Source organism: Convolutriloba macropyga, chromosome 1 (assembly GCF_964194025.1).
Source record: "Convolutriloba macropyga chromosome 1, txConMacr16.3, whole genome shotgun sequence".
Taxonomy (NCBI): Eukaryota; Metazoa; Xenacoelomorpha; order Acoela; family Convolutidae; genus Convolutriloba; species Convolutriloba macropyga.
The window spans coordinates 29,274,632-29,301,214 of record NC_134468.1 but is presented as its reverse complement, the minus strand read 5'-3'; the positions used below and the strand labels follow the sequence as shown (position 1 = coordinate 29,301,214).

At 38.4% G+C, this 26,583-nt stretch overlaps 3 protein-coding genes across 5 annotated transcripts in view; 2 read left to right on the top strand and 1 right to left on the bottom strand.

The window, feature by feature from the left end:
- The window catches only part of LOC142337694 (putative tRNA pseudouridine synthase tag-124), a 58,334-nt gene extending 42,236 nt beyond the window's left edge, over positions 1 to 16,098 (top strand). Inside the window, exons 5-14 of the mRNA XM_075387142.1 lie at positions 8,568 to 8,973; positions 9,460 to 9,520; positions 9,598 to 9,657; positions 9,745 to 9,812; positions 12,016 to 12,142; positions 12,614 to 12,677; positions 12,760 to 12,819; positions 12,897 to 13,019; positions 15,628 to 15,708; positions 15,946 to 16,098. Coding sequence (XP_075243257.1) covers positions 8,568 to 8,973; positions 9,460 to 9,520; positions 9,598 to 9,657; positions 9,745 to 9,812; positions 12,016 to 12,142; positions 12,614 to 12,677; positions 12,760 to 12,819; positions 12,897 to 13,019; positions 15,628 to 15,708; positions 15,946 to 16,007 — 1,112 coding nt within the window. The 3' untranslated portion in view covers positions 16,008 to 16,098. The remainder of the gene's footprint in view (positions 1 to 8,567; positions 8,974 to 9,459; positions 9,521 to 9,597; positions 9,658 to 9,744; positions 9,813 to 12,015; positions 12,143 to 12,613; positions 12,678 to 12,759; positions 12,820 to 12,896; positions 13,020 to 15,627; positions 15,709 to 15,945) is intronic.
- Positions 1 to 26,583, top strand: part of LOC142337663 (uncharacterized) — a 454,746-nt gene that overhangs the window by 19,862 nt on the left and 408,301 nt on the right. The window lies entirely within an intron of this gene.
- The window catches only part of LOC142337648 (uncharacterized), a 422,288-nt gene that overhangs the window by 313,894 nt on the left and 81,811 nt on the right, over positions 1 to 26,583 (bottom strand). The gene's annotated exons all lie outside the window — the stretch shown is intronic.

The following is a 26,583-nucleotide window of genomic DNA, read 5'->3' as shown; positions in this document are numbered from 1 at the left end:
AGTCGTTGCATTCGAAAGAATTACTTTGCGGATAGATTTTATGAATGCTCTTTCGATGACGTCGAAGGCTTCTTTTGTCAGCCAAATGTTTTTGACAAATATCACACTTGACTTGAGGCATTTCAATGAAAACCGTTGCGAATCTGATGTTAGAAGTAAACGATCTGAGTGTTTTTGTTCAATAATAAGAAAAATCTTTATCAACTGATTGTAAGAGGAAAGGCAGAAAGCAATGAATAAGTTTCACGTCCCCGGGATTTAGTGAGGCTTGCTCAACCAATCAGATGCGAAAAAGTTGTTTATTTACTCATGTCTAGTCGAGTTGATGTCATGATGCGGTAATCTTAGTTATTTGTCCAACTAACATTCCAAAGTCTAGACAAATATTTGAATTTGTTTACAAGCTATAAATGTTTCCTCTTCTAATCCAAGGTTCAAGATCTAATGAGTCATCAAACATTCTTGAAGTAAAACGGAAATTCTAGAATATTCACTTCATATGTTTAATGAATGATATAAGCTGAACTTCATTTATATCGGGAATGAATGGGAAACCATCATTGAGAAAATAATGAGCTATATAAATACAGTAAAGTCCACACATTTGAGAATTTTCGCTTTGCAAGGGTTTGTTTGAGTCACGTCGGTCTTCCATAAGGTCTACTATTATGCTATCAGTAGTGCTTTGTCGAAATCGGTCTGTTATGTGTTTATATGAATAAATGGGTAATGCCAATGGGTCGGCAAAGTAAGTTATTGGGTAGCCATATCTCTTTCCCAGCACAACCCAATGAGATCCAGGTGAAGATGCTGGCGAAGCATTTACGATGGCAATCGAATTGGTTGGCATGTTCAAGGGGAAATTGTCAGCTGCATAAACACCGTTAAATTTGAACATCAAGTGCCCGCTTTGTTTGGTCAATTTGAATATTTTATCCTCATCCATTAGGTTATAGGAAGAGTGTTTTTGGAAACGTTTCTCGAAGAATCGATATAAACTGTTGAACATTTCTCCCCGAGAAATAAAATTTCAATATTGCGCGGCAACGCTGCACCGAACTTGAGTTCCACAGATAATGAAGAGTTTGTTAACTCGGGATGAATAAAATCATGAGTGGCTTCTTGAGTACTGGTGAGATCAAACACCATAATATAGTGATGAGGGAAGTCGGATAGAGATATTCCGTGACCATTTTCTACATAAGCTAGTGCAGCCATTGAATTGTAGTATAGTCGTTTATTATCGGTTGTTGACATTGGTGTACCAGCTGTGGCGAAACCATTACGGTAAATTATTATCTCATTCAAGTCAAACTTCCTGTATGAAAACGGATTGAGCGTATTGGTACCGATGAACGCATCGCCGCGACACATTGCAACTATCAGTCTACGAATGGGTTCTTTCGTGAAAATGTCCTCTTGCTTCCAGCTCTGTTGCCCAGCTGTTGCTAGGAAAGCTTTTGAAATCACTTCATTATAGCGGTACATTGCAGGTGTCTTGAGTAGTGTTTTCTCGATTGCACCCAGAACGTTATCTGCGACTGTCATTTTTCGCACGAACAAATTTGCTTCATCGATTTTGATTTTATAGTGTTTAGCTCCGTCTTCGCTCACAATCGTAAAGTCATCCTGTGATCGTCTGAAAGAAATTCGCAGCGTTACTCCACTCGTTAGATGCTTCTCGCATGAAAAGAAATCGGTAGCAATTTTTCCGTACATTGTGAGTTGAGCTGATCTTCTCACAGTTTCTTGTCAAGCTGTGATTGTAGCGGCTGGGACGCCTGTTGGGTCTGCTTCATATTCATATTCCTGACATTTCAACCAAGTTTTTTTTGCGTCCGATCCATGAGAAAATTCTGTTTCAATGAAACTTTTGTGTGCGTAGTGACCATTCGCAGAAGAAATTTTGATGCCGTTTGCTGACACTGTGCAATCGGCGAAAAGCGAATGTAAGACGTTATTGACCAGATGTGGCGTGTCACTGTTGTTGGCATCTCCCGTGGTGAAGCGTAAATCGTTTCCATTATTTCGAACAACTCGAAATTTGATTTGCAGATAAATTTTCTGTAGGTCGATGAAGTTATTTCTGTCACCGACTATTTCAAACTCTAACGAAGATCCAGTGGGCGAGTACAAAGGTCCTGTTTTTTGCTCGAACGATTGATCAAATGTTACAGGAAGGGGAGGTTTCTCGAACAAGTCCAATGAGCTATGTGTTGCCTCTGTGGGAATAACAATGTTAGTACGCGTTTTTTACTTTTGAGAAGAAATCTGATCGACTTCTTTGTGGCTTCGTTTTTCGCGAAATGATCTTTTTCTTTGATGGAGACTGCTTTTTGTATGCTTTGTTCTTCGACCTCCTTCGATAGATTGCTTTCCGTCCTCGTTGAAGTGCTCCTCCGATTTGTTTTCTCGCTGTTTTGGCAACTGTACTTTTCAGAGCTTGCTTCGCTGATTTCTTTTTTGTTGCAAATTCTAATAACTCTGGTGCACCTTGCACTAGCAATTCTCTTCCAATTGTTTTTGCTGCTGGCCAAATAAGTCGTCGGGCTAGGGGTAATGCAACACGACCAATGCCAGCAGCTAATGCGCCGAATCCACTTCCTCTTTGTCTATAATTTCCTTAGAAATGGGGCATTGAATTGGATGCTTGATTATTAAAATAGGCTTCCATCAGTTAGCGTGTTCTCCGGAATTTGAGACTTATAACAACTTTACCAATTCCAGTGAAAGGGATCAATTTCCCAGTTTCACTTCTCAGCTCAACTTTGATGCTCTGGATATTGTTTGAAAGTAAACGCTTGTAGTCCAAGTTTGTATAGGTTTTATGGTGAATAGGTGCTACTGTGTTGAGGCTACCGTTTCTCAGACGTCTCTCCGATTCAATGATTTTGAGAAGGGGTGCACGTGAGTCACCCACATGTTGATACTCAATAGTATCAAGGTACACAAAAATAAGCTGCGACCCACATGTAATATCAACGGGGAAAATACCAAAATGTCTGTTAGGAGTGTTCGGAGCCCCATTTTCCAAGTTTGTCTTGTAACCAATGTGAACAAAACCATTGTGTGCAGGGTCCGGGGTCCCCTTCAAACCAAGAATGCTGGGAATTTCATTGTCTTGAAATGACAATCCTTCATTTTCCCCAAATGTTAACACAAGCTTTTGCGTTATCTTGTCGAACATACGATCGAACTGTTTTAGTCTTGCAATGCGAACAATCTCCGAGACTAGATCTTCCCAGCTGTTGTAAATACCAGTCCGAATTTTTCTGAGTTGTCCTGATCGATTAATCGACTCATTTGGATCGGTAATTGATTTCTTGTAAATAACTATTTCTCCAGAGTTGACGTTATTGATGTTTGATGGAAAAGATAGAGAAGTCAGTGCTACTTGCCATTCTCCCTGTAAGTGTATTGGTTGTGATAATTGGTTCCGAAATGCTGCCATAGTATTTTCATTGAAAACGTCCATTGATGCATTTGATAACAAGTCAATTGTAAACTCATTGCTGTTAGAAATCATTGCTCCTCTTCAGTGTTTAACACATTAACTTGTACTAATTCCGGTTCGTAAAACTTCCCCAGGATTTTAACGTTGTTCGCGTCAATCAGATTGTAGGTAGGTGGACTTGTTGTAGCCAATCGCAGTACTGTGAAAACTTCGTCTGTATAATTCTGAGTATAACCTTTTCTGAAGGTATCGTCTGGTTTCGCTATTCGTACCAGGTCCCCCTCTTCGAAGCGTGGTTTATATTTATTGTTGTCCAAAGCAATCGAAATTAAAAATGGTTCATGTTTTTGAAAACTTTATTTGGGGCTAACTTTGTGACGCGGTTAACACGACTGTTAATATTTACGAAATTGGGAAGCTCCTTTATATAGTTCCAAGTCCATTTTTCTTCCAAGTATCTGTATATAATGTTTTCAAGTGATCGAATATTTCTTTCCGCAAACGCCGATTTGGTTTCGTTTTCGGTTGTATACAAATGAATCTTTTTGTTTTCACAGAATGTTTTGAACTCGCCCTTGAATTCGGTGCCTTTGTCTGTCCACACTTTCTCTGGTTGTTTCGTCTTTATCATTTGTTTGAAGGCTTCAACGCAATCCTTTGAATACATCGTTCTGAGAGGTTGAACACGTAAATAGCGTGATAAAACGTCAACTGCAATCAATAGGTATTTGACCCCATTGTTGTGCTTGGCTATTTTGTCCATATAGGCTACATCCATGGACCAGATTTCGTTTATTCTGTAAGCAACTACCTTCAATCGTGGAAAACTTTTCCGGAATTGACGATATTTAGTGTATGAGTTCTTCGATTGAAGGAATTTTTCAATTTTTTTGTGGGAAAAGCCGCTTTCCTCTTTTATGTTAGCAACACTTCCAAATGCTGCTTTTCCTTTCGTGTAAACTTTATTTAGTTTTTTGATTTCCGCTGAATGGATTTTTCCAGCCTGTTGGAGTTTTAATTTCTTCTTCCGCGTCTGCGAAGCCTTCCTCATCAAAGCTAGCAGTCTCTGTTTTTTCTGCTCTCTCGATAGCAGGTTTCTGTTCACTGGCTGCTCCATCTGAAAACTGACGTAGTTTTTTCTCTTTCGGAATTTTTATGAACTTCTTTGCGTAAGTATTACAAGTGAGATGTGGCGCAAGGTTCAAATAATTCAGTACTTGATAATCGTCAGGCAAAAGTTTTGATGATGTTTGTTGTAATGCGTAGAGGAAAGTTGATGCTGGAATGTCGGTGTTCCTTCCATTAATCAGGATTTTACCTTCAAAGTCCAGTGAAATAATGCGTGATCCGTTGATTTTCTTCAAAATCATTTTTGCTTTTCCAAATTTGTCTTTATCGAGAAAGTCTATATCATCGATCACACTCTGACTGATTTTATCAAACTCTTTCCGTTTAGTGTTGTCTGGGATACTTTGTTGCTTTTCTTCTTCATCCGAAACCATGACGTCATCTGTCTGTTGCTCTGTGTTCTGCTGTATGACCGCTTCTGGTGGCTCTTGTTTTGAAGTTCTCTGTAGAAGCGATAGTTGTTTCGACTTGTTTTTTGTTAATGGAATGTTTAATATTTGCTAAACTTGGGGTTGTTCAGTTGTAAACATGTTGCGAGGCATGAGCACAAATTCCTCAGTTGGCATTTTTCTGTAGATATTCTAGACAAGGTCTGGCAATTAGTTGAATCAGAGAATGCCCTCTCGTTGTCTGGAATAATTTACTTCTTTCTAGAGCACTAAAATATTTTTCAGAAAGTTGTCGTAGTTGAGGTTCAAATTGTTGTAGTTCTTTCTTGTTGATTGGGACAACACCAGAGAGCACGTTCATTACGCAATCGCTTAGGAACCAAATGAATTCAATATCTTGGGCTAGAAAAATTCTCTTGCTTTTCGATTTGGGGTTGCTGTTAACGCACCAACGCTTCAGCATAAGCAAATGTCTCTTTTTCATTCGTAATTGGTGTAATAACAGCTTCCTCCGAAGGAATATAGAATATTGATGGTTCGGGACCAATGAGTTGAGAAGAAAATCGTAAGCCTTGACTTGTTTTAGGATCCAGGTCAATGATTAAATGTCCATAGGGTTGAGCTGTTGCTAATTTGTATGCGTCCTTGAGTAATTGGAGACAGTTTAACTGTTTTCCGAGGTATTCTATTTGTTGAATGTCACGCAATGATTTGAATAAAACTATATGAGTTGTGTTTAGATCAATTGTCCGCGACCATTTACTCTGTTGGAATAAGTTGTGTTTGATGTAGATCACATGAAGTTTTCTGTGTCTTCCTGACGTTGCAATTTTTACGAACTCTTTGTCGTTAAAAATTTCCTCGCATGAGTCATCATAAACGAGCAGACAATCTGAAAGTTTCTTTGTTATATCCAATCCAGAATACTTGATGAATGAACTCAATTTGTTGTATTTTACGTTGCATAGCTGTAAATGTATCCTGGAACTCTTTGTAGAAGTAATAAATTTTGGGAAATTTTGGGTAAAACGACGAACTTTGCAACATACTGAATATTAGGTCGGTTTTCCCAGAACCACTCGGGCCTACAACTGCCATGAAGATTCTATCGTTTGTAAGAATGACTTTGTTCATAGTTTAGGGTTTGGCAAAATATAACCAACTAGACTTGAAAGCAGCGCGATCCAAATTGACTTCTCCTCACAACTTTCCGATATCACGAAAAGCATGGCGAAACAAAGACTAATCATGAGCACTATAATACTCACTTGAACAAAAAATATGATCTCTGATCGAGGGACCACAGTATTGGAACAGCAGCGCCATGGAGGTCTCTCTCGGTTTCCATCATCGAAAACTAAGTTTGTAATACCCCCATCATTTTCATCTCTTACAACGCGGTTTGTCATTCTGGTTTTTTGAATCAATTCTGGGCTACTGTTTGTTAACGTGTTAAACAGGAAAATGATCAAATTTTCAGAGCTCGCTTCCCCATTGTAACTCAAATACGATTGATTTTCTCAATTGCATGATGTCCCTTTCATGTACTCATCGCGCGCAAAGGACCTTTTAGCTTTAATTATGAGGGGGCAGTATTTCTGAGTTTGAAATTTCAAAATCTCCCCCCCCCCCCCTGTATTAGGTGCATGACTCTATCATATATGTATATGTATAATTTATATATACAGAGTACGACACTGAAAAACAACAACTTCAAACTCGAAGGCCTAGCAAGCAGAATTCAAGCTCGCTTCCCCATTGTAACTCAAATACGATTGATTTTCTCAATTGCATGATGTCCCTTTCATGTACTCATCGCGCGCAAAGGACCTTTTAGCTTTAATTATGTGGGGGCAGTATTTCTGAGTTTGAAATTTCAAAATGTTCCCCCCCTGTATTAGGTGCATGACTCTAACATATATGTATATATATAATTTATATATACAGAGTACGACACTGAAAAACAACAACTTCAAACTCGAAGGCCTAGCAAGCAGAATTCAGTGAGAAAAATTTCAAAATAATCGTAACTCCTAGTAGTACATGCTAGAGTCACGCACCTAATACAGGAGGGGACATTTCCAAAAACTTTTGCCATGGGTGGGATTCGAACCCGGGTCTAGTGCGTGGGAAGCGGATCTCATACCATTGGACCAAAGGTGTATACAATCTTAGTTTTATGTAAGCTTCAATGTATTAAAATGTAGTAAGCTTAAAAATGTCCCCCCCCCCCTGTATTAGGTGCATGACTCTAGCATGTACTACTACTCCTATGTGTTTTTTAAAATCCAATCTCTTAATGTCGGAGGCGTTCTTGTAAAACCTCGCCTTCATAAATCACTTTTTCATGCATAATTTTCATAGGTATTTTTCGGTGTTGTTAGAGAATTTATGAATGAGATGTGGTGAACATAATAAAGAAAATAAACTGCCAAAAATTAAAAATTGACGGAGATCCTAGACCAGTGAAAAAGTCTTCGACCTCCTTCTTTTAACATTGGAAATGTGCCAATATCTCCGCTTCAGGGTACCTAGGAGATACATGTGTGAATGGACCGACTAATTGAGCTGAAGCAGCAGGAGAAACTAACTCGACTGAATCTATCCATTCGTTTAGTTATCTTGGAATAAACAAAATGAACAGCTGTTGTTTATCAACTATGACGTTAATTATAACAGAGTGTACGTATGTAGAAAAAGAATGGTTAATTTTTTTAGATCACTAACTAATTTCATCTTGCTGCAAAAGTTAAACATGGTTACCAGACCAGTCGATTTTGGATATAGTCGTCATTGCTGTTCCGGATGAATTTTTCTAGGAAGACAATGAGTATTTCCACGTAGTTTTTTAATGGTAAGGCAGTTGGCAGACGATTTATATTCTTCCATCCATTTGACAACTTCTTTGAAAAGTTCATACAAATGAACTCAAAAACAAAATAAATTTTATTCCTCATGACGGTCGGTGATTATGGAATCATGATTTCTCGGTGACATTCTGAAGATTTTTTGGTTTTGAATTGTTTATTAAAGCATTTTACTCTTAACACACCGAAAGATATTTTTTCCATTCTCAAAAATATTTTTTGAGAGACTTATTGTCGGATTTCTGCTCTAAGGTCTGTCAATTTTTGTGTTTTTGACCGCTATCATCTGTAAAGCACTTTGGAGAAAAATTGTGGAATCAATATGACCCTATGTTAATGAAGAAGTATATGTTGGGGTCAAAGAACTCAACGTTTTTTTTTCTATCTGCGTGCTTGATTCAATTAATAAGCTTTACGGTGAATGCATTTAATATGCATTCACTTTACGGGGCCCCAAGCATTTTTTAGCCCAACATTAGGTTATCATGATTGTTGGATTCTGCCTTTTTCTCTTTTCTTTTTGGATTCTTCCCCCCTTCAAAGTTGTGAAAGCTTGTGTGAATAAAATAAAGATTGTTATGGGTGGTATATATAAAAAATAATAGATTGTTATATGCTATCGTGGGGCAAATGAAACAACTCCCGCTGCATTATTATAAACTTATATCACATCTTCGCGCAAAAATCAGTAGTTATTAAAACAATTTCTTGGGGCATGTATGTTTATAGGTGTTAGTGCATTGGAGCAAGTGATCTCACTCAATATCCGTAGTGGTTTGATAGACGTCGGTATATCCTACGAAGACAACATTACCTCTCAAATGGAAACTGTCGATGGTAAAAGTTCCGAAGAATACAACACGTCAAAGTTGAATGGTGAAAACTCCAAGGAAACGGATGGTAGCAGAATTGAATCTCAACAGGCTGTGGAAGAAGAAGATGAGCCATGTTTTAACAAAGAGCTCAAACACGTCTTTACGGAGAAGATTTCGCTTCCTGATTGGTCAGAAGTTGAAGATGAGAAGAAATGCCCGACAGATGGCGAAATTGGATACTTGAATATTTTGAATAGGAACACTCCTTCGGATATTATGTTCTATGCCTGGGCACCAGTTCCTAAAGACTTCAGCGCGCGGTGAGTTATTTGTTGTTGGTTATTGCTTTTGCCATGGAAACGAAATATGAACTCGTTATGCGCATGTGCACGATAAGCATGAAATAGGCTCATTAAAACGCTGACGTACAACTGTTCCGACGTACCGAAAATTTGTTCAATTGTCTGTTCAAAATACGTTTTGAACAATCAGATCGTTTTTAATATAACTAATCTTGAAATTTTTATTGCAACAGGTGCTAAAATCACAATAAACTATCAAGAAATTGCGATTTTATCATTAACAGAAAGTCGGCGAGGTAAGAACCCCCCCTGCGACCGGCCCATCCCAGGCTACAGCAGTCTATAATAGAATCGAACCGCTGCCAGTTCTTCTATAGCAATTTTGGACGTTAGTCGGTCATGTTTTGTTTCTCAAGCTTTTCGTTGCGGTCACTCGATGTATCGCCATATATTATGGTATAGCAATACGATTGAACTATGTTTGATGGCTGTTAATTTGTTTAGATTCCATTGCTCATATAGACAATACAAGTACTTCTTTCCAAAGTGCCAATTGGATTTAGAGGTAAAAGATCATTCTTCAGAAAATACAAACAGAAAACACCTGTGATCAATTTTTATTAAAGATTCCGTATTTTTCAGCTGATGAGGAGTGCGGGTGCCCTTCTTGTGGGAAAGCACAACTATCAAAACTTCTGTAAAGTATTAATTTCAAACTCATTTGATCTGACTGTGGGTACCACTACAAAAGGAGCTATTAAATTTGGCAAGTGGAATATACATTTTTAGATTGACAGAACTCGACAGCAGATGTTTGAGCGATCGATTTGGGAAGTTTCAGTTGAAGAAGTGGAACGGTAATTATTGCTTGAAATGAGTTGAACTAATTAGAAAACATTGTATAAATTGTGTATAAATTGGGGCTTCTCAAAAGCGTGATGTTTAGATTACGTAATTTTGTACTGATAAAATCTGGCATTAATCGAGAACCAAGCACAGGGGTTCGAGATGCAAGCCAGTATTTTGAAGTGACTTTATCAGTAGTCACGTAACCGTGCTTGGAAAACGAACTTGAAAGTTTGGCGCTGCATAGTGAATATTACCACACAGTTATTATCGCCATCGAGAGGTTATCAAACTCCGAGGAAAATCCGAGTTGTTGAATAACTTCGAGAGGGCGATACAAATCATTAAATAATATTTTAATCAACTCTCGTTGTGAGTACAACTCTTGCATAACTTCATCACACTGTGCCGTAGTTAGACTGCGAGTTTAGCACACTCTTTTATAGCCTCTTTTTATATAGTAGGTGATTATAATTACTAATACCACAGAGTTGTTATTGCCATCGAGAGTTTATCAAACTCCGATGCGAAGCCGAGTGGTTGAATAACTTCGAGAGGGCAATAACAACATTGTGGTAATAATATAATCAACTATCGTTTCGGTTACAACAGTTGCATAACTTTATCACACTGCTGCCGTAGTAAGATTACGAGTTTATCTTACTTTTAACGCCGCTGGTTATATAGTAAGCGCGGTGATAAAAAGAGTGTGACAAACTCGTTGTCCTATGACGATGCAGATTTTGTAGTATGAATTGGGCGTTAACATTTTACTTCAACGGTAAGTTATGTAGCTGTTGTTATCGCAACGAGAGTTGATTAAAGAGTGTGATGAACTCGTAGTTTAATGTCGAAGCATACTTCGTAGTGTTAAATGGGCGTTAACGTCTTATTAGTTTTCTTCAAACGAAGTTTGAAGAAAATTTTGTAAACGTGCTTGTCGTTTTATTACTCGAAGAGGAGTATTGGTATTGCACAGATGTTTGTAGCGGACGCAAATTTGTTCATTCCTTGAAATGTTTGACTTCTTTCTATTTGACCGTTTACCTCCTTTTTTGAACGTTCTTTGTAATCTATGATAATTAAGAACTGCTGGTACTATTCAAGATGGAGAGGTAGGTCATTTTTGCTCTCATGGCTCTTCTTGTTTTTCTGAACTACAGACCCCCTACCTACTAACCAAAACCCCCCATTTGTACCATCCACCTCTCCCTTCATCCCTTACCCCTCCCCTTGCCTGCCTATCCCTAACTAGATGCCCCCTGGGCACCTAAGTACCCTCCCTCCGCCTTCACCCACCCCTCCCCCCGCTTACCTTACCGCCACGCACGTCCTACTTGCATCCCCCAACTACCCACCCCCATCTACGTTACATCTCTCCCTTTCCTCTAGCACCTACCCACACTAATAACTAAAAATTGTGGGATATTTTCCGTTTGTGTCCCCCAGTACATTATGCTCCCCCTATTACAGAGCACGTGTCTTTACATGGTAAATCATTATGTAAAAATATGGCACGTGCGTCTGGGGGATGCAAATAATATGCACCCACTAAGCTGGGGGAGGGGCACAAACGGAAAAGATCCAAATTGTGTCTGATTAAGTTTTTGTTTGTTTTATTTTTTATTCCGAATTAGGTTGGGTTATTAAGATTTGTTATTGTACAACTCTCGGAGTTGTTTTTGGTATTTTATTGGCTAAGTTTTCATGCAACATTTTCGCCTGACCGTTTTTTATTTCACTTCTCAAGTGACTTTCACGCTTGACTTGATTGCGCGCATGAGTGATTTGAGTTGCGCGCGTTGAGAAATTGAGATTGCGCGCATTCAGAAAACCAAAAAGCGATTTTCAGCGATGACTGTAATGAGCACGACTCTAATCGGAATGGTCGCGGGTTGGAGCCCCTGACTAGTCAGAAGTTTCCGTGCTATAAAAGTTTCCCTATCTTCTGCTCCTTTCTAAATTCTGCTCTCGCCATTCGTTCAGTAGCAACTCGTCCAACGTTAGTCGATTTGTGCTTTCATTAGTAAGTTATGCAACGGACGTTATCGCAACAAGAGTTGTTACAGGAATGTCTGACATTGAAGATAATGGCTCTGCATAGATCTGCAATTTGCACGCGAGGGTTTCAAGGCTGTGTGAAAGACTTTACTGGAAAGCGTTTCGGGGGCTCGAGTGGATTATCAACTTGCTCAAGTTGTTTTGATTTTTCAGGAATGATTCAAACGACAGTCTGACAAAGTGCTGTTTCACAGTGAAGGCAGAGGGATTTCTCTACCACCAAGTCAGGTACATGATGAGTGTCCTCTTCTCTGTTGGACTGAAGCTGGAACCACCGGAAGTGAGTGAGGCAGTTTTCATACCATTTTTCAAAATCGAAAATGTCAATGCGCAGCCAATTGCAGAATTTTACTCTATTGAGCGATCTGAGTTTTCTCAGATTTAGGCGCTAAGATTGTGCGGATTTGACTGCCGAAATCTTTGATTTCGATTATGATAAATTGGCGTGAAGTTATTTCACATTAAGCCTATAATGAGGCTCCGAGCTCTTGTTAGGAGGCGATTCCCGGAAACTCTCTGCTAACTAAAAGTTCGGCATTGGCTAGACATCAGCAGTCTCTACATACAATATGATAGCATTCCTTTTGGAATTTGATTATTTTCTCTAGCTACGCGTAAACAGAATTTGCAGTGAAATTGGTTTTCAAAATTATTTCATACTAGCACAAGTGTTGTATCGTTCAGTTTCACTGTGTCACTATTAGGGCGCTGATATGTAAAGATTGATTTTTGAAGTTGATTTTTGTTTCAGATTGTTTCTGATTTACTCAATCTGAAAACTGTTCCTGAGAAGCCGCAGTATGTTATGGCCTCTGGTGAGACTATAGACAACTTTTGATAAATGGTATCTGTCATTAGTGGTCAGAACAAGTAATGAGACACTTTTATGCTTTTTAGAACAGCCTCTGATCCTTCATGAAGCTGGTTTTCCCAATATCAAATGGTTGTATGATCAAGGTTAGCTCAGTTCCTGTACAAAAAATTAGCGTTAATAGATTAGCTGATGATATTTGGTATTGGAAATATTTTTTCAGAAGTGCTGAGTTATCTGATGAAAACGTGTCGCAAAACCTGGACTGAAAATTTTACAAAACAGTGTTTGACTGAAACATTGATGGAAAAGTTTACCTCCCTTTCAAAGGAAAGCAATATGAAAGGTATGAAAGTCTCTGTTCAGAAACCATCTTGTGGTTTTCGCTTTTATCTGATGATGGTGGTTATAAACATAGCAGGACCGGTTTCGGGAAAAACCCGCACTAATTTTATGTTAAAAAACAACGCGTAAACATACCTTACAGAAAAAAACTCTTGATTATTGAAGTCCCTCGCGGACCATAGCAATGCCTTAGCGGCTCGTGGAACTGGATATGAAACTATCACAACCGAAACAAATTATCACGACAAAAATCAAAGTTATTATAGGGGTTTATTTCGTGTTTTCTTCCCTAAAAACCAGCCGGTTTCGTAAACTCTGAAAGCAGGTGTTTGCGATCTAATGTGTAAATTAGAGTCTTAGGTTTATAAGCTGTTGAGTCCCAATTTTTGGTGATTTTTATTTCTTATTAATAGCCGCCTCGGCTTCTCGGCCGGCCATTATCGCGCTCCTAATTTTTTACAATTCAAAGAATTTGAGTTGTTTTGGGGCGCTGTCTTTTTACGACTCGAAGAAAACTATTGGAGAAGTCCTTTTTTTAATCAATTCTATTGGAGTCAATTTTGAAGCGGGAAATGAAACACGTGAAGAAATTTGGAGTCAATTTGTCGCTGAACAAAATGAAGAGTGGAGCGAAAGGAGAGTGGTTTTTTGCTCATATCGCTGTTTTCTAGAGAGCGAGAAATTGAGGAGTGAAAAAAATTCTGTAAGCGAGCGGAATTTTTTGTTCACGTGCGACATTTAAAAGTAGTTTTTTTCATTTTTTTGGTTAAGAGGTTTGGTTATGATTTTGTTTTAATTTTAGGCTGGTTTTGGTAGTGGTTTGAAGGTTTCTGGAATTTCATCTGAATTTTCTTCTAATTTGGAGGTTTTTCATGTATTTTGCTGATTTTCGGGCTAATTTTTGCGTTTTTTGACAATTGTTTTGTTTTACTGGCTCAAATGGGTATTCAAAAGACCCCTTCTGCTTGATCAAACTTTAGGTAACAATTGGTTACAGTTTTGTGGATATGAATCATTTTGTTGAGAAATATGACAAAAAATGTCTAAAATCGGAACTATGTTTCTGAATTTCTTGCAGTTTTTCGTTTTTCTGTTTTTTAGACAAGTATCTTAGCCTATTATGACTTGCCTATTGTTTTTGCGAGAATCTGGATACCCTAGGATTTTTTCTTTGGATTTGTATGCTTTCGTAATATTAACAGTAATTTAACAGATTTATATGCTTTCGTATTATTAATATAAACTTTTTCCAGTTTTTTAGTGCAAGTTGTTTTTAAGAGATTTTAAAAATAATTTGACCTGAAATATTTTTAAAAAAATTCGCATAGGTGGTTTAGTAAGTACTGGTTGTTTTGATGAAGTAGTTTTGGCAGAGATAGTTATTTCGGGATCTCAATATATAACAAAATTTGATCAGATTTTAATCAGATTTTAACAGATTTGATTGTTTTTTTTTGTGTTATGATTTTGTTTGAAGATAATCATAAATTAGTGGAGGCACGTTTTGTCTGATGAGTGGTTGGATGGCTTTTAAATGGATTTGCACTTCGAGTCGATTCCGGAATTCTTTCGGCTATGTTTTTTTTAAGATCTTTCCACACATTTTCATGATTTTTAATGTCAATTTGGAGTGGTGATTTTGCTCATGCCGAAACAGGAAGTGGAGCGAAAAAGCCGGTGGTTTTGCGGCGTGAAATTTTTATGCTCTAATTTTAAAGTAGAGTGAGAAAACCGGTGTTTGAACGAAAATTCGCTTTCTCGCTAGTGGTTTTTCAATTTTTTAGATCGAATTATTTTAATGGTTTTCCCGATCCATTCATAGTTCTAGGCCTAGTTTTTTGTTTGAACCAAATTTCCTTTTCTCGCTAATGGTTTTGTGTTCACATGCGGCATATTGACACGGATTTTCCGTATTTTTTGAAAAATTTTTGATTTGATTTTTTTAAATTGTTTTACGAATTCACTCATAGTCCGTTCTAGGTCTAGTTTTTGTTTACTCAATAAAAGTTTTTTGAATTCTACGTCAAAACTTGTCCTGCTATGTTTTTTTTACTTCGTCGAATAAAAATTTTTCGCTTTGCGTTAGTTCACAGCTTGTTTAACATTTTGCGTGAAATCTTTTTGACTTCTCTAGGCTAGTTTCACTCTTCTCTCATTCTGCTAAAAGTGTTTTTACAGCAGTTGCTCAGCAAAGCAAAAATGAACAGAGTCAGTTTCAAAAATGAAAGCAGAAATAGAAAAGGGATAAACCCATAAAGCTCGATTTTAGGTGCCCGTTACTCGAACTTTGTTCTTATTTACATCTCTAATGCTTATTGTTATTGATACTAGCCCCTGTGTGGTCTCACTACGAAACAGGAGTATGTTCAGCTCCAAAATGACATCAAAATAGTTCGCACTTTAAAATTGTTTGTGCAAAATTAATTTTTTCACTAGGTTTTTTTCTCTTTCAATCCCAATCTTTGTTATGGGAATCAACGGCGGCTGTTTTCCGGCAATCTGCCGGGTATGTTTTTTTATTGTATTTGTTTGATTGCTGTCTTCCGAAATTCGGCTGGCATTAAGAATTATTACCAAATTAAATTCTTTGACCGTCGCTTTTGTTTTAGATTTACAGATAGACCAAAGCGGCGTATTTGCTCTCAGTCATTCGAAAGGTGGAAGCTATGTGCCTATCAAGGACAGACAAAGTAAGTCGTTTCTTTTTCATCGTACTGAGCAAGGGGTGATTGTTCTGGATTGTAGGAACTGTTGATTAAGTTGTTATGGAACTGTCAATTAATACAAAATGCCTAACAATGGCTGAAAAGTTAATTATTCAGAGTGATCTGAAAGTGTGAGCGTATTTGTTGAATACAATACAAAATCATTTGTGGGTAGTGTCAAATAAACTCTAAGCATGACAGCCAGAAGATCTGTTATTTCAGCTCGACCATCCACTGACAGTAAAAAGAAGTCAAGAAAGAGGAATCGGTCTTCATCGCCATGACTCTACTCCGCTTGAAATGTCTTCAGATCCAAGATTTGGACTCCTGAATTAAATCATTATTTTGTTTTCGAGAATAAAAGTTTGAACGAAAGATTTTCAACGCAATGAAAGTGGAAGATGTTAAGATGTAGCACATGGAACAATAATTATTAATAAGATGTATTCAGGAAACCTGTCTCATGGTAAACTGGAACTGCTGAGTTTCGATGTCAAGTTTTTAACTTTATTAACTGCCCTCAAATATTGTTGGAAGCAATATTTGTATTTCTGTTGTCCAGCTCAAAGAAAACGTTTGCCGCGGCGATTTTTGATTTTGGAATTTTGATGATCATCAGGGCTGATTGGGAAGATTTTCGATTCAAAAAGGTCCCGAACGAAAATCGATGCAATTATTGTTAACGCGTGTCTTTTATTATGTCAATTTTTATTATGTGTCAATTTTTGCTTAACCCTTCGAAAATTGCACAACTCGATTTCACTTCTCGGGTGACTTTCACGCCTGACTTTTTAATTTTTTGGGCGAATTGAATTGCGCGCATTCAGAAATTAAGTCTGTTGCTGATGTAATACCGAGTTTGAGCGAAGACAGAACATTGCCAGTGTACCGTAGTGGTTAATATCATCCATTCTCAACCGACTGGTCCCTGGTGTGAACCTATCCCTAATCAGAAGTTATTGTATAATAAATGTTTTCTTTATCGTCGCCAGTTGTTCGAGAGCAGTTGATCCCACATTCGTCAGTCTATGTTTTAAATTATTCTGCAGGCAGACATAATTCAATTTCGTCAAAGTTTTTGCCATTACTTTTTTACCATGGTTTACAACGAAACTCAGGTGAAGTCCATCATTAAAAAAATCTAAAGCAGCTGATTTTCAAAAAATGAATTTATCTGCTGGTATTATACGTGCCAAAGTTTTGTAAATCATTACTTCTGTGAAAGGTTAATAACCATTGAGTTTGTCAAAGTTTACGTTTGTTAGGCAAAATAAATGTGTGAGAAAGAACAAAAATTAACATTCGACGTAAAAAGCGTACAGATACTAATCAAGTTTGTTCAACCAGAACCTGAAAAAATTGCCAAAAGAAGTAGCCTTTTTAAAATGCGCAGGGAATAGAAAATGTGCATTATAAATTCAGGAATCAAAGTGAACTCGATTCATTTTACTGTGTGAATTTTAGCACCTTAAGTTTTCAGCCCTCTATCATTTCATCCCTCAAATTCACCCCAAAATACTACGTAACCATTAATTTGGTTGTTAAAACAATTCAGTTACTCAAGATGTGCGTATTCCTAATTAATTGCTATCGTACGAAGTTTGTAAAAATTATATTAGCCCTGTTGTCTTCTAGTGCAACTGTTCTCTAGACCAATTTTTGGTCTGATCCTTTTGACTTCCCGCCTTCAGAAACCAAAAAAACAATTAACGCTCGAAGGGCATTAAGTTCTCTGGGAGCGTTATCATTTAACAGAGACTGAGTATGAAACTGTTTTGGAGTCATATATTCATGTTGTGAAGTTCTTAGTGTTTCACCTCTTCCCACTTCAACTTCCCCTTTGACCCACAATCCCCACTTGCACAGCGACCCACACGTGACCCAGCGCGCTGGCTGACCCCCACCCTCTGTACCCCCAACACGCTCATTCGACTCCCCTACAATTAGGTTGAAGCTAACCTCACAGCCGTAGCTAGCTACTGCCGAAGGAAACTACTCGACAGTTGTTTGAGGGCAATTCTACCGCCGTTAGTCGGTTATGTTTTTTCAGTTGCAAAGCCATAAATTTGGAGCAAATTTTGTAAACGTCTGACTCTTTACTGTGCACAATTTTGGCTTGACCATTTTTGTGCTTTTGTTCTAGAACATTCTTTGATTGGTGACTTTTTCTAGACCTTAAGTTCTGCATTTTTGAATGATCTAAGTTGCTTTCATTCTGAATTATATCTTGTTGCTAATAGTGCTAAAAGTGATTCTGAGCGAAACAGATGCAAAACCATTGTGACTTAGAAGTTAAAATCTCAGCTTAGACTGGAATCGCGGAGGTCCGTGGTTTGAACCTTGGAGGGTAGTGTTTTGCATCCTGAAGTCATTTCTTAGCTACACCCTCTGACGTTAGTCTGTTCATTTTTATTCAGTTAACTGAGCAACTGCTTAGGAACTTTTTCAGTATTGACTGATCTTAAGCCAAACTGCAACGAATTCATTTTTTTCGAAGGAACCTACAGCAAAGCTAATTGACCAAGGGAGTAGGTTTGTGATTAAGGCATAATTTTTTTCCAGAGATAGTTTGGGTTCTAAAAGATCATAAAACAATTCAGTCTCATTGCATTGTTTAGTTTGTGTAGATTCTGAAATTTTTTTGAAAGCACAAACCTGATGAGACTGAATTGTTTTATGAACTTTTAAAATGAAAATAATTCTTTTCTTGAAACAGAAAATAATGTTAACAGATTTTTTAAAGACTGGTGACTAGATGCTCTCTCTATACTTTAAATTTTGACAGCAGCGTAGCGTTAGAAAAAGAACGATAATTTTTTAAAAAGCAATCACGCAATCAAATGTTACTGTCCGAGAAAGGACAGCAAAATAAATTGCTTCTGAACTAGGAAGAAAGAGCCTTTGCTTGATTTTGTTCAGACAACTTGCTAGTGAAAGCAGAAATTGTTCAAAATTCGGAGGAATGAGAGACGCGACAGCTAAAGCTTACCAATAATTCACAGCTTTGTCTCCGGACTTTGAATTGTGGACGCCGCAGATGTTTACCTGGATGGAAATCGAATCTCGTGGCATTTTATCTCGAGCATATTGCGCACGTATTCCAAATCTGATAATGTTTTATGTATGGATCCTGACTGCCCCCCCCCCCACCCCAAGTTAAAAAGACAGACAATTACAACGGATTGTTTAGTCGAAAAATTGGGCTTACAATATAGAAAATGCAGTGTCATTTAGTCCCGTAATTGCATTAGAATGCTTTTTTAACGGATCAAGTTCTCCTTCTTAGAAAGAAGTCTCTAAATGAACTCGCACATATAGCTGTCAATCATACCATTGTTTGTTCCGTACATTTTGTTGTTTTTAGCTTGTTTTCTTTCCACAAACAGTCTATCGAATTGGTATGCACCAGGTGTTTGGATTTTTAAAATTTTGGAGTGATTAACGTCAGCATGAAAATAACTTGAGTGGCCATCGAGAAGCGGCCCAGCAGTGAGAATAGATGATCTTCATACATATTTCCAGACATGACAGAAGAGTTTTGAGAAAAGGATCTGGGACAGAACATAAGAATACATCTTTAGTTTCGCGACATATGCCACCAAAAACTCATTTCTGAAGATGCATTCTTCTCTTATTTGCGTTCCGTTTGGAGAATAAACTTTTGTCAACCTTGATGATACAACCATCGCCCCCAATTTTGTTCACATATTTCTCGCATAAAGTTCAAAAAAATCTACAACCGTGCAATGTCCCGTGAATACTTCTTTTTTTGCAGTTACTAGTTGTCGCAACATCGCGGAGGAATAATCAAAAAATTTGTCAGGATTCAATCGCGATCCCTGGAGAAAGTTCCACTGATGAGCAATGTTTCTTAAGGACAACTTGTATATCTGCACAGCCAACTGTTTTGCTTTCCAGGTTTTGGCGAATGATAATGTCATTTCGTGTACCTGAGGACATTAGCGAACTTGAGAAATAATTCTGTATTCCTGATGGAAACCAGTGGTGTCCCATTTGGTTTTGCAAATGTCGGCCACTCTCTTGAAATTGATTTTGGGCAAAGAATGATTTATTACTCTGAGCAATTATCTGCTTAAATAGGACGCTTACTCAGAAAAAAAACACTTTACTTTCACACGCTTTCGCGGATAGAGATGAGACTCATTATTGCAGGGGTGCGAGCAGATGACCCGTATAAGGGTGGGGGAGGGAGAAAACATTAAAGATCTAATTGTATTAACATAGAGACGCTGATTTTTGTTACGGCCTTGATCAAAATAAACGGTGCATTGTTGGTATTCGATTAAGACGTTTTGATTTTATTTGAGTAAATGTATCATAAAAGGTATTAAGAAGACTTGCATTTTGTTAAATGAAAATCAAGTCTTTCCTCTTAGTACCTTTTTTTATTTTTTGTTCGTATAAAGTTTCATGTCAGGACAAAACAGCCTCATATTTTGAAATATTCTCAGAAAAATTGGTCCCTGACAGTACAGTCCCAACTTTTGAAATATTTCCATACAAAACAGCCCCAGACAAATTGCTCCAAAATAAGTTTTAAAACAATTGCAAATATGTCTAAAAGCAACAATCAAACATAAACTACGAGTCAAGCTTCTGTTTGCTTTCTTTTCAACTGATGGGAATCCATTTAAAATATAAATAAAAGAAAAACTAAATTTGTATGTACGTAATTTGGTAATATTTGTGTTGTAATAATCTCAACATTAGTTTGAAGTATAAAATCAAACGCACAATTATGAAGTCTCCATATTAATAGTTACGAATGTGTTCAATCTGATGTTTAGTTAGGACTATTATGTCCAGGACTGTTTTGTCTGCTTTCCTTTTCTATGAATTTTTGAGGGCAAAAACGTGTTGAAATTTTGGACTGTTTTATGCAAGTCTCTTTTTTTCTGCAATTGTTTTGGCGTGTGTCTGTTACACAGTCTTCGGGTCTGGACTTTCCTATTCAATCGGGATATTTTTCTATCTTTTCTTTCCATTTACTGAAGATTTTCAGTGCCTCATTTGGGTCTGTTCACAAAGCTCCAGTTGTTCGGGTAGGACTGTCTCATCGCTGGGCACTCAGTATTGATGTGTTGGACGGTCTCTCTTGCGAATTTGCACAGTCAGCGGCCGCTGTCTGCTTCATTCAGAATTGCCGTTTTGACTCTCCAGCTTCTTAGCTCTGGGTGATGGCCATTTTTAATCTGGAGATTGTCGTTTGTTTTTGGCGGGTGAGGTTCTTCTCTCCATGGTATTTCTTAGCCCCTTCATTGTCAATATACACTGCAGCCGTTTCATGAGTTGGTAAACTCCTCACTTTAAGTTTCCTTTTAATCACATTTTTAGCAGAATCGAGAAGCACTGCTACTTCTGCTTGGGATAGATAGCATCCATCTGCTGCTGCCTTAACTGCAGTTTCATTTCCAACTACACCACAATGGCTGGGTCACCACACACTTTCCAGTGGGTCCTTCATTGAGGCTCGTAGTTCAACGAGGGTTTCAAAGACCTCTTTCTCGACCCAGCTGTTCCAATGTTTCATGTTTTCTAAATTCGGTACTCTTTGAACCAGGGAAGGCGGTTCGGTCACAATTCTTGCCTTGTTTACTTTTTCTTGCCTTATTCGTACTCAGGTATTGCAGGGTTTCCTTCAGGGCTACGAGTTCTGCTTGGTAACCGGCGCAATGCTCTCCTGCCGTGAGCAAGATCGTTTCTCCCGTCTTCTTGATGAAACAGTCGGCTCCACCGTCGCTTGTGCCGTTTACTGCAGACCCGTTTGTGAAGATGGTAAACCGTGTATTTCTACTGTTATAACTTTATAACAGTAGTAAAACGTTATAAAACTAGTAAACGTTTTATTAGTTTTTGTCAGCTTGTTTAGTACTTGGCAACATCCGTGTCACTATTTCTACTGTTTGTTTTCAGGGCGCGGAATTTGGGGGGAAGGGCCAAGGTTTACTTTCAGTGAAGATCTCGTTCCACAATTGTTTTGCGTTGTTCCTTCAGTCTGGCTTCTTTTTCTCCGTTTCGGTACATGGGAGGCAACTTTATGTCTTGGTGTGGGCACTTTCCTTTCGCTCTTTCCATTGCCAGAGTCCTAGGCTCGGTTGTAGTCCACGAGAGTGCATACCGTTCTGTGCAACAGTTTCGTTTGTTGTACGTCATTGATAGTTTGTGAGAGGCGTATAGGCTGGTCTTCTGTGGCTTGATTATGACTGAAGCCTGCTTGGTATTCCGTTAACAGGCTTCTGCTCTCTAGAAAGAAATTGAGTCTGGTTTTCACCATGCGTTTCAGTACCTTCCCTAGAACCGATGTGAGGTTGATTAGTCGGTACAATAAAGCTGCGCTCTGGTCTGTTCCTTTTTTGGGTATGGGCACTCTGGGGGACCACCACTGAGTTCCATGACCGACTGAAAAGCCACAGACTTCTCAAACATTTCTCCCCGAGGTACCTCAGTAACCGGGGATTAATCCCATCTGGGCCAGCTGCCTTTGTTGGGTTCGTAGATGCAATGGCGGCCTTCATTTCCCGCAAGGAGAAGTCACTCGTGACGTCATCGTTTTCATCGCGAAATCTGAGTGTTGCATTCATCTTTTGTTTCACCCAACGGTCCTCTTTGCCCAGGGTCAGTTTACTGTTCTTCGCGTACTCGGCGATGAAGGCTTCTGCTTTCTGTCTGTTGGTTACTCTCAGAGTCCCGTTGTAGTGCATTGCCTTCCCTCGTTCCGCATGGCGGGCTCCTTCTAGCTTGTGGAACAGGTACCACATTTGTTTCGGGTCATTGTTCTTGACCACTTTCCCTCTCCATATCTGCGCAATAAGTGATTCCACGTGTGGGCTGCAGCTCTGTACTCCTCTGGTTGGGCGTGATGATGGTCTCCTAGTTCGTTGCTTTTCTCAATGGCTGTGTCATTTTCCTTATTGTGCTAGAGTTTACGATTTCATCCCACTTTCTTCACCCCAACAAACTTTTTAGCACTCCTCATCAGGAGCTTCTCCAGCGCCTTGCTTGCACGTAAGGTGTTATCCGACGCAATTTGGTCCGTTCCCTCTTCTTCGGCCTCTTGGATTACCAGCCAATCAGCGCCCTTCTAGTTCCATACAAGCCGGCTCCGGTTCGTCTTGCGTTCCAGTGAGTTCCAGTGCTAGCAGAAGCGCGAACTGGTCGGAGTGTAGCGCTCGCTGTGCCCTGCATTCTTCAGTCACTCGGAGGTTCTGGTCTAGAATCGTGATGTCCAGGGCAGTCAAGCGCCCACTGGCTGGATCTTGTCTGGTTCCTGATCCGTCATTAAGCACAATGGCTTCCGCTTCTAGACGACTTTCGGCAAGTTTTGCGCCCCATTTTTCTAGGTTGCTGTGGGGTCCCAGAGTTCGTCATAGGCGTTGAGGTCACTTGCGATAATTTCATTTGACTCAATTTGCAGGCGAATTTCATCCTTGCTTCCAGTTTTCGTGAGGGTTGGTGAGGTTGTCAGTGGCATATACAGGTTTTTTTCTAATTCTTGTTTGCCTTTCCCCTGTGAAGTTGTCGAACGATAGTCCTTCCATCCCTGGGTTGGCCTCTGCCATACTGCACGTCACTCTTTGGTATTTCAGCTCTGACCATATTAGGATCAGGAGTCCTCCTCCTATAGCTTCCTTCTGCTGCTTGCGGTCCTTCCTGACAGACGCGTATCCATTGAATGTGATGAATTTGTCTGTAGGTACAAGCTTCGTCTCCTGTATGCATGCTACGTCTATTTTCCCCTTCTCAAGGAAAAGTTCTAGCTCGTACAGGCTCATTTCAGGCCTCCACAGTTCCTATGGAGGATTCGGAGGCTATGCTGGGACGATTTGATTCTTGACTGGATGGTTCTCCGGCGTCAGCATCCCTGGTGCGGCTTTCGCGGCACTGCAGACGTTTCCAGTTGGCTGGGTTGCGAGCAGTTTCCCTTTCTAGTCTGGTGCTGCCATCCTAGCTTCTTGCCGTTACATTTGAATTGGGCCTCCTTCCTGCAGGAATTGCAATCGTCCCTGTTTGCTCCTCGTCGGATACTTCCCGGCCATACTACACTTTTTGAACTATTAATTTTGGCCCCCAGGGAATATTGTTACAGGGGCTCTCTCTGCATTATTGACACGTCCTCATGGGGTTCTTGGTTCGTCTGGAGCGAAGAATATTTGCTCAATCCCAATGAAATTCCGCTGGGCATAAAACCCTTTATGGAACTCCTTTATGGGCCACTCTTATTGTTTGTTGCACTTTCAACATTTCTTCCACTTTATGCGGGAACATTCGTTGCATAACAAACTGTTTGCCTCCCACTTCTGTGCTGCATCTTTCCTGGTTTGCCCACTGCATTGCTTTCTCATGTGGAATTTGGTGTCACAGCTGCTGCACGTCAAGAATCCGGCTGCTAGCAGTTCTTGACACCACCCACATCGCTCAGGCCCAGGGTTTTTCTCTACATCTCCGGCTCGTGTTAGGAGTAGCCAGGCTGTGAGGGCCACTGCTGCCTGGCTAGTCAAAAACCCCAACTGGAGGACGTTGGTCTTCCGTCCTTCCCTGCTTTCCGCGAGAAGTCCCAACGCTCGTACAGAGACTGTTTTGACACAAAGTTCAACTTTCAAGTTGAACTTTCAAATTTGCTACTGTAGCCAAAAACTGGGTATTTTTCTTGGTAACAGCTGTTTTGTATATTTAAATAAAGTCTCTTCCAATGTCAGCTCAAATTCTCAATTTTTTGTCCAAAGTACTACCTAAAACTACTGATACAACCTGATTAAGTTTTCAATAGGGGCAAACAATGAAACAGATGGAATCAAATTATTGACTTAATTACAATTAAACAGCTATTATTTATAACTTTTTAATTGTTCAACTAAAATTTAATGTTAGAACAAAAGCCTTTCGCAAACTAGCAACTGATTAATTGTTACCTTTTTAGATCAATTTGAAGAAATGTTCGTAATCCAATATCAGTTAAAATCAAAATGATTTGATAAAATTTTCTAAAATCTGTTTTATGTATGCCCAAAAATTCGAAATTTCGTTGTTTTTTGTCAAAATTTTTTGATCTTAATTTTGTCGATTACTGATTCACGCTAGGAGTTAACTAAGAGAAATATATGAGCTCTACTTTTGTTGAAAACAGTAGAAACTAGAAATAGATGCTTAGTTGTTTTTTTTCTGTTCAAACATTCTCTCTTATTTAAAATTCAAATGCAGATGACACTCCGAAATCAACTGCTTGAGGTCCGCAGGTGTTGCTGCTAATGGTCAAAAAATATAATTTTTAAATGACCTAATTTTTGTTATCCCAATTTAGACTTCAAATTTTACAAAAATTTATTGTTTCAAAATTTTCTGATAAAAACTATATGTTGGTCTGATTTCGTTGGTTTCAACCCTGCCGTTGTTAAATTTCTGCCGTGATTGTCAAAAAAGAAATGTCAACAATTGAAAAAATTGTACGAATTTTTCAATTTTTAAAAGCTACAGTTTTTTATGATTCCGAAGCCGATCAGACACAAAAATTTTAGAAGTTTGGGATGTAAAGACAGATTCATAAAAGCAATTATCCTTTTGGTAAGCAACTGTCTTTTTATGTGCTTCCCATATGCGCTGATCTCTGCATTTGATTTTTCGCTAACAGATTTTCTTTGAATCAATTATAAAAATCAGTTTTTGATACACGAATGACTTTTACTAAATTGGTTTTTTTTTGCAACAAGTAAATTAAAATTATAACCATACGGTTAAATATACTTGAAACAAAAAAATACTTCAAATCATTCAAACAAAGTAATATAATAAACATCAACAAATTTCTTAGAGTATCGCATTTTAAAATTTTTTTCGATTCTTTTCTTCCTAAAAATAAATATAACTTTTAAAAGCTCCTACGTTACTATTCAAAGGAATTTTTTCATGTTGTGAGAGCAAGAATTCATTCAACGTTTTCTTAAAAAAGTTTTCATCATTTGCCAACCGAAGCCACTGTAGTAACTTATTCCATTTTTGTACACATTGACGAACAATCGAATTCATTTCAAAGCTGGTTTTGGCATTTTGTCTATTTTTGAATTGTTTTGTTCGAGTGTTTTGATGAAGCTTCAGGTACCCGTAAAAATTTGCAGAATTTTTTTGCATAGCCATACTATATTGAAATTTGATTAGCGACATTTTTGCTATTATTAGCTCAGCTGGTAGGGTCTTTGTCTGGATTAGCAGATCTCTCACTTTGTCATAATTTTTGCGTAGAAAGCACACCTTTATACCCCCGTTAATCTGTCGGTTAAAACGTTTTAGGTTTTTTGCAGATAAATTTTGAAAAAAAGATTGCCGAAGATGATAACTGTGAAAGCACAAGTGGTTTTAGAAGAAGAATGCGCGCATTCAGTGGAACTTGATGTCTTTTAACGTAAATTGATCTTATAGCATGAGCCATTTTTTTCAAGGTTTTTTTCAGCTGCTCATCGAAACTAAGATTCCAGTCAATTTGAATACCAAGATATCTGTAACTTTTTCATATTGTGAGAACTTCGTTTTTGTAAATAATAGATCCGAAATTAAAATTATCGCGCGAGAAAAAGATTAATTCGGTTTTGTTTGTATTCAAAGTTAGTTTCTTCATCTCTACATATTCTTCTGTTTTTTGTAATTTTTCCGTGACTTTTCCTTGTAAGCTTCTTTTCTTTCCACAACAGACAATAAATGTGTCCACAACAGACAATAATTTGGTAGCCGGTTTCGAAATTATTTTTGTTTCAGAGAGCAAACATTTGTTAAAGTTTGTCTCCCTTTTCTCAGGCATCCTTTGAATTCAGTTATAGAGATGAATTTACTTCTATTTGATTTTCATTGAAT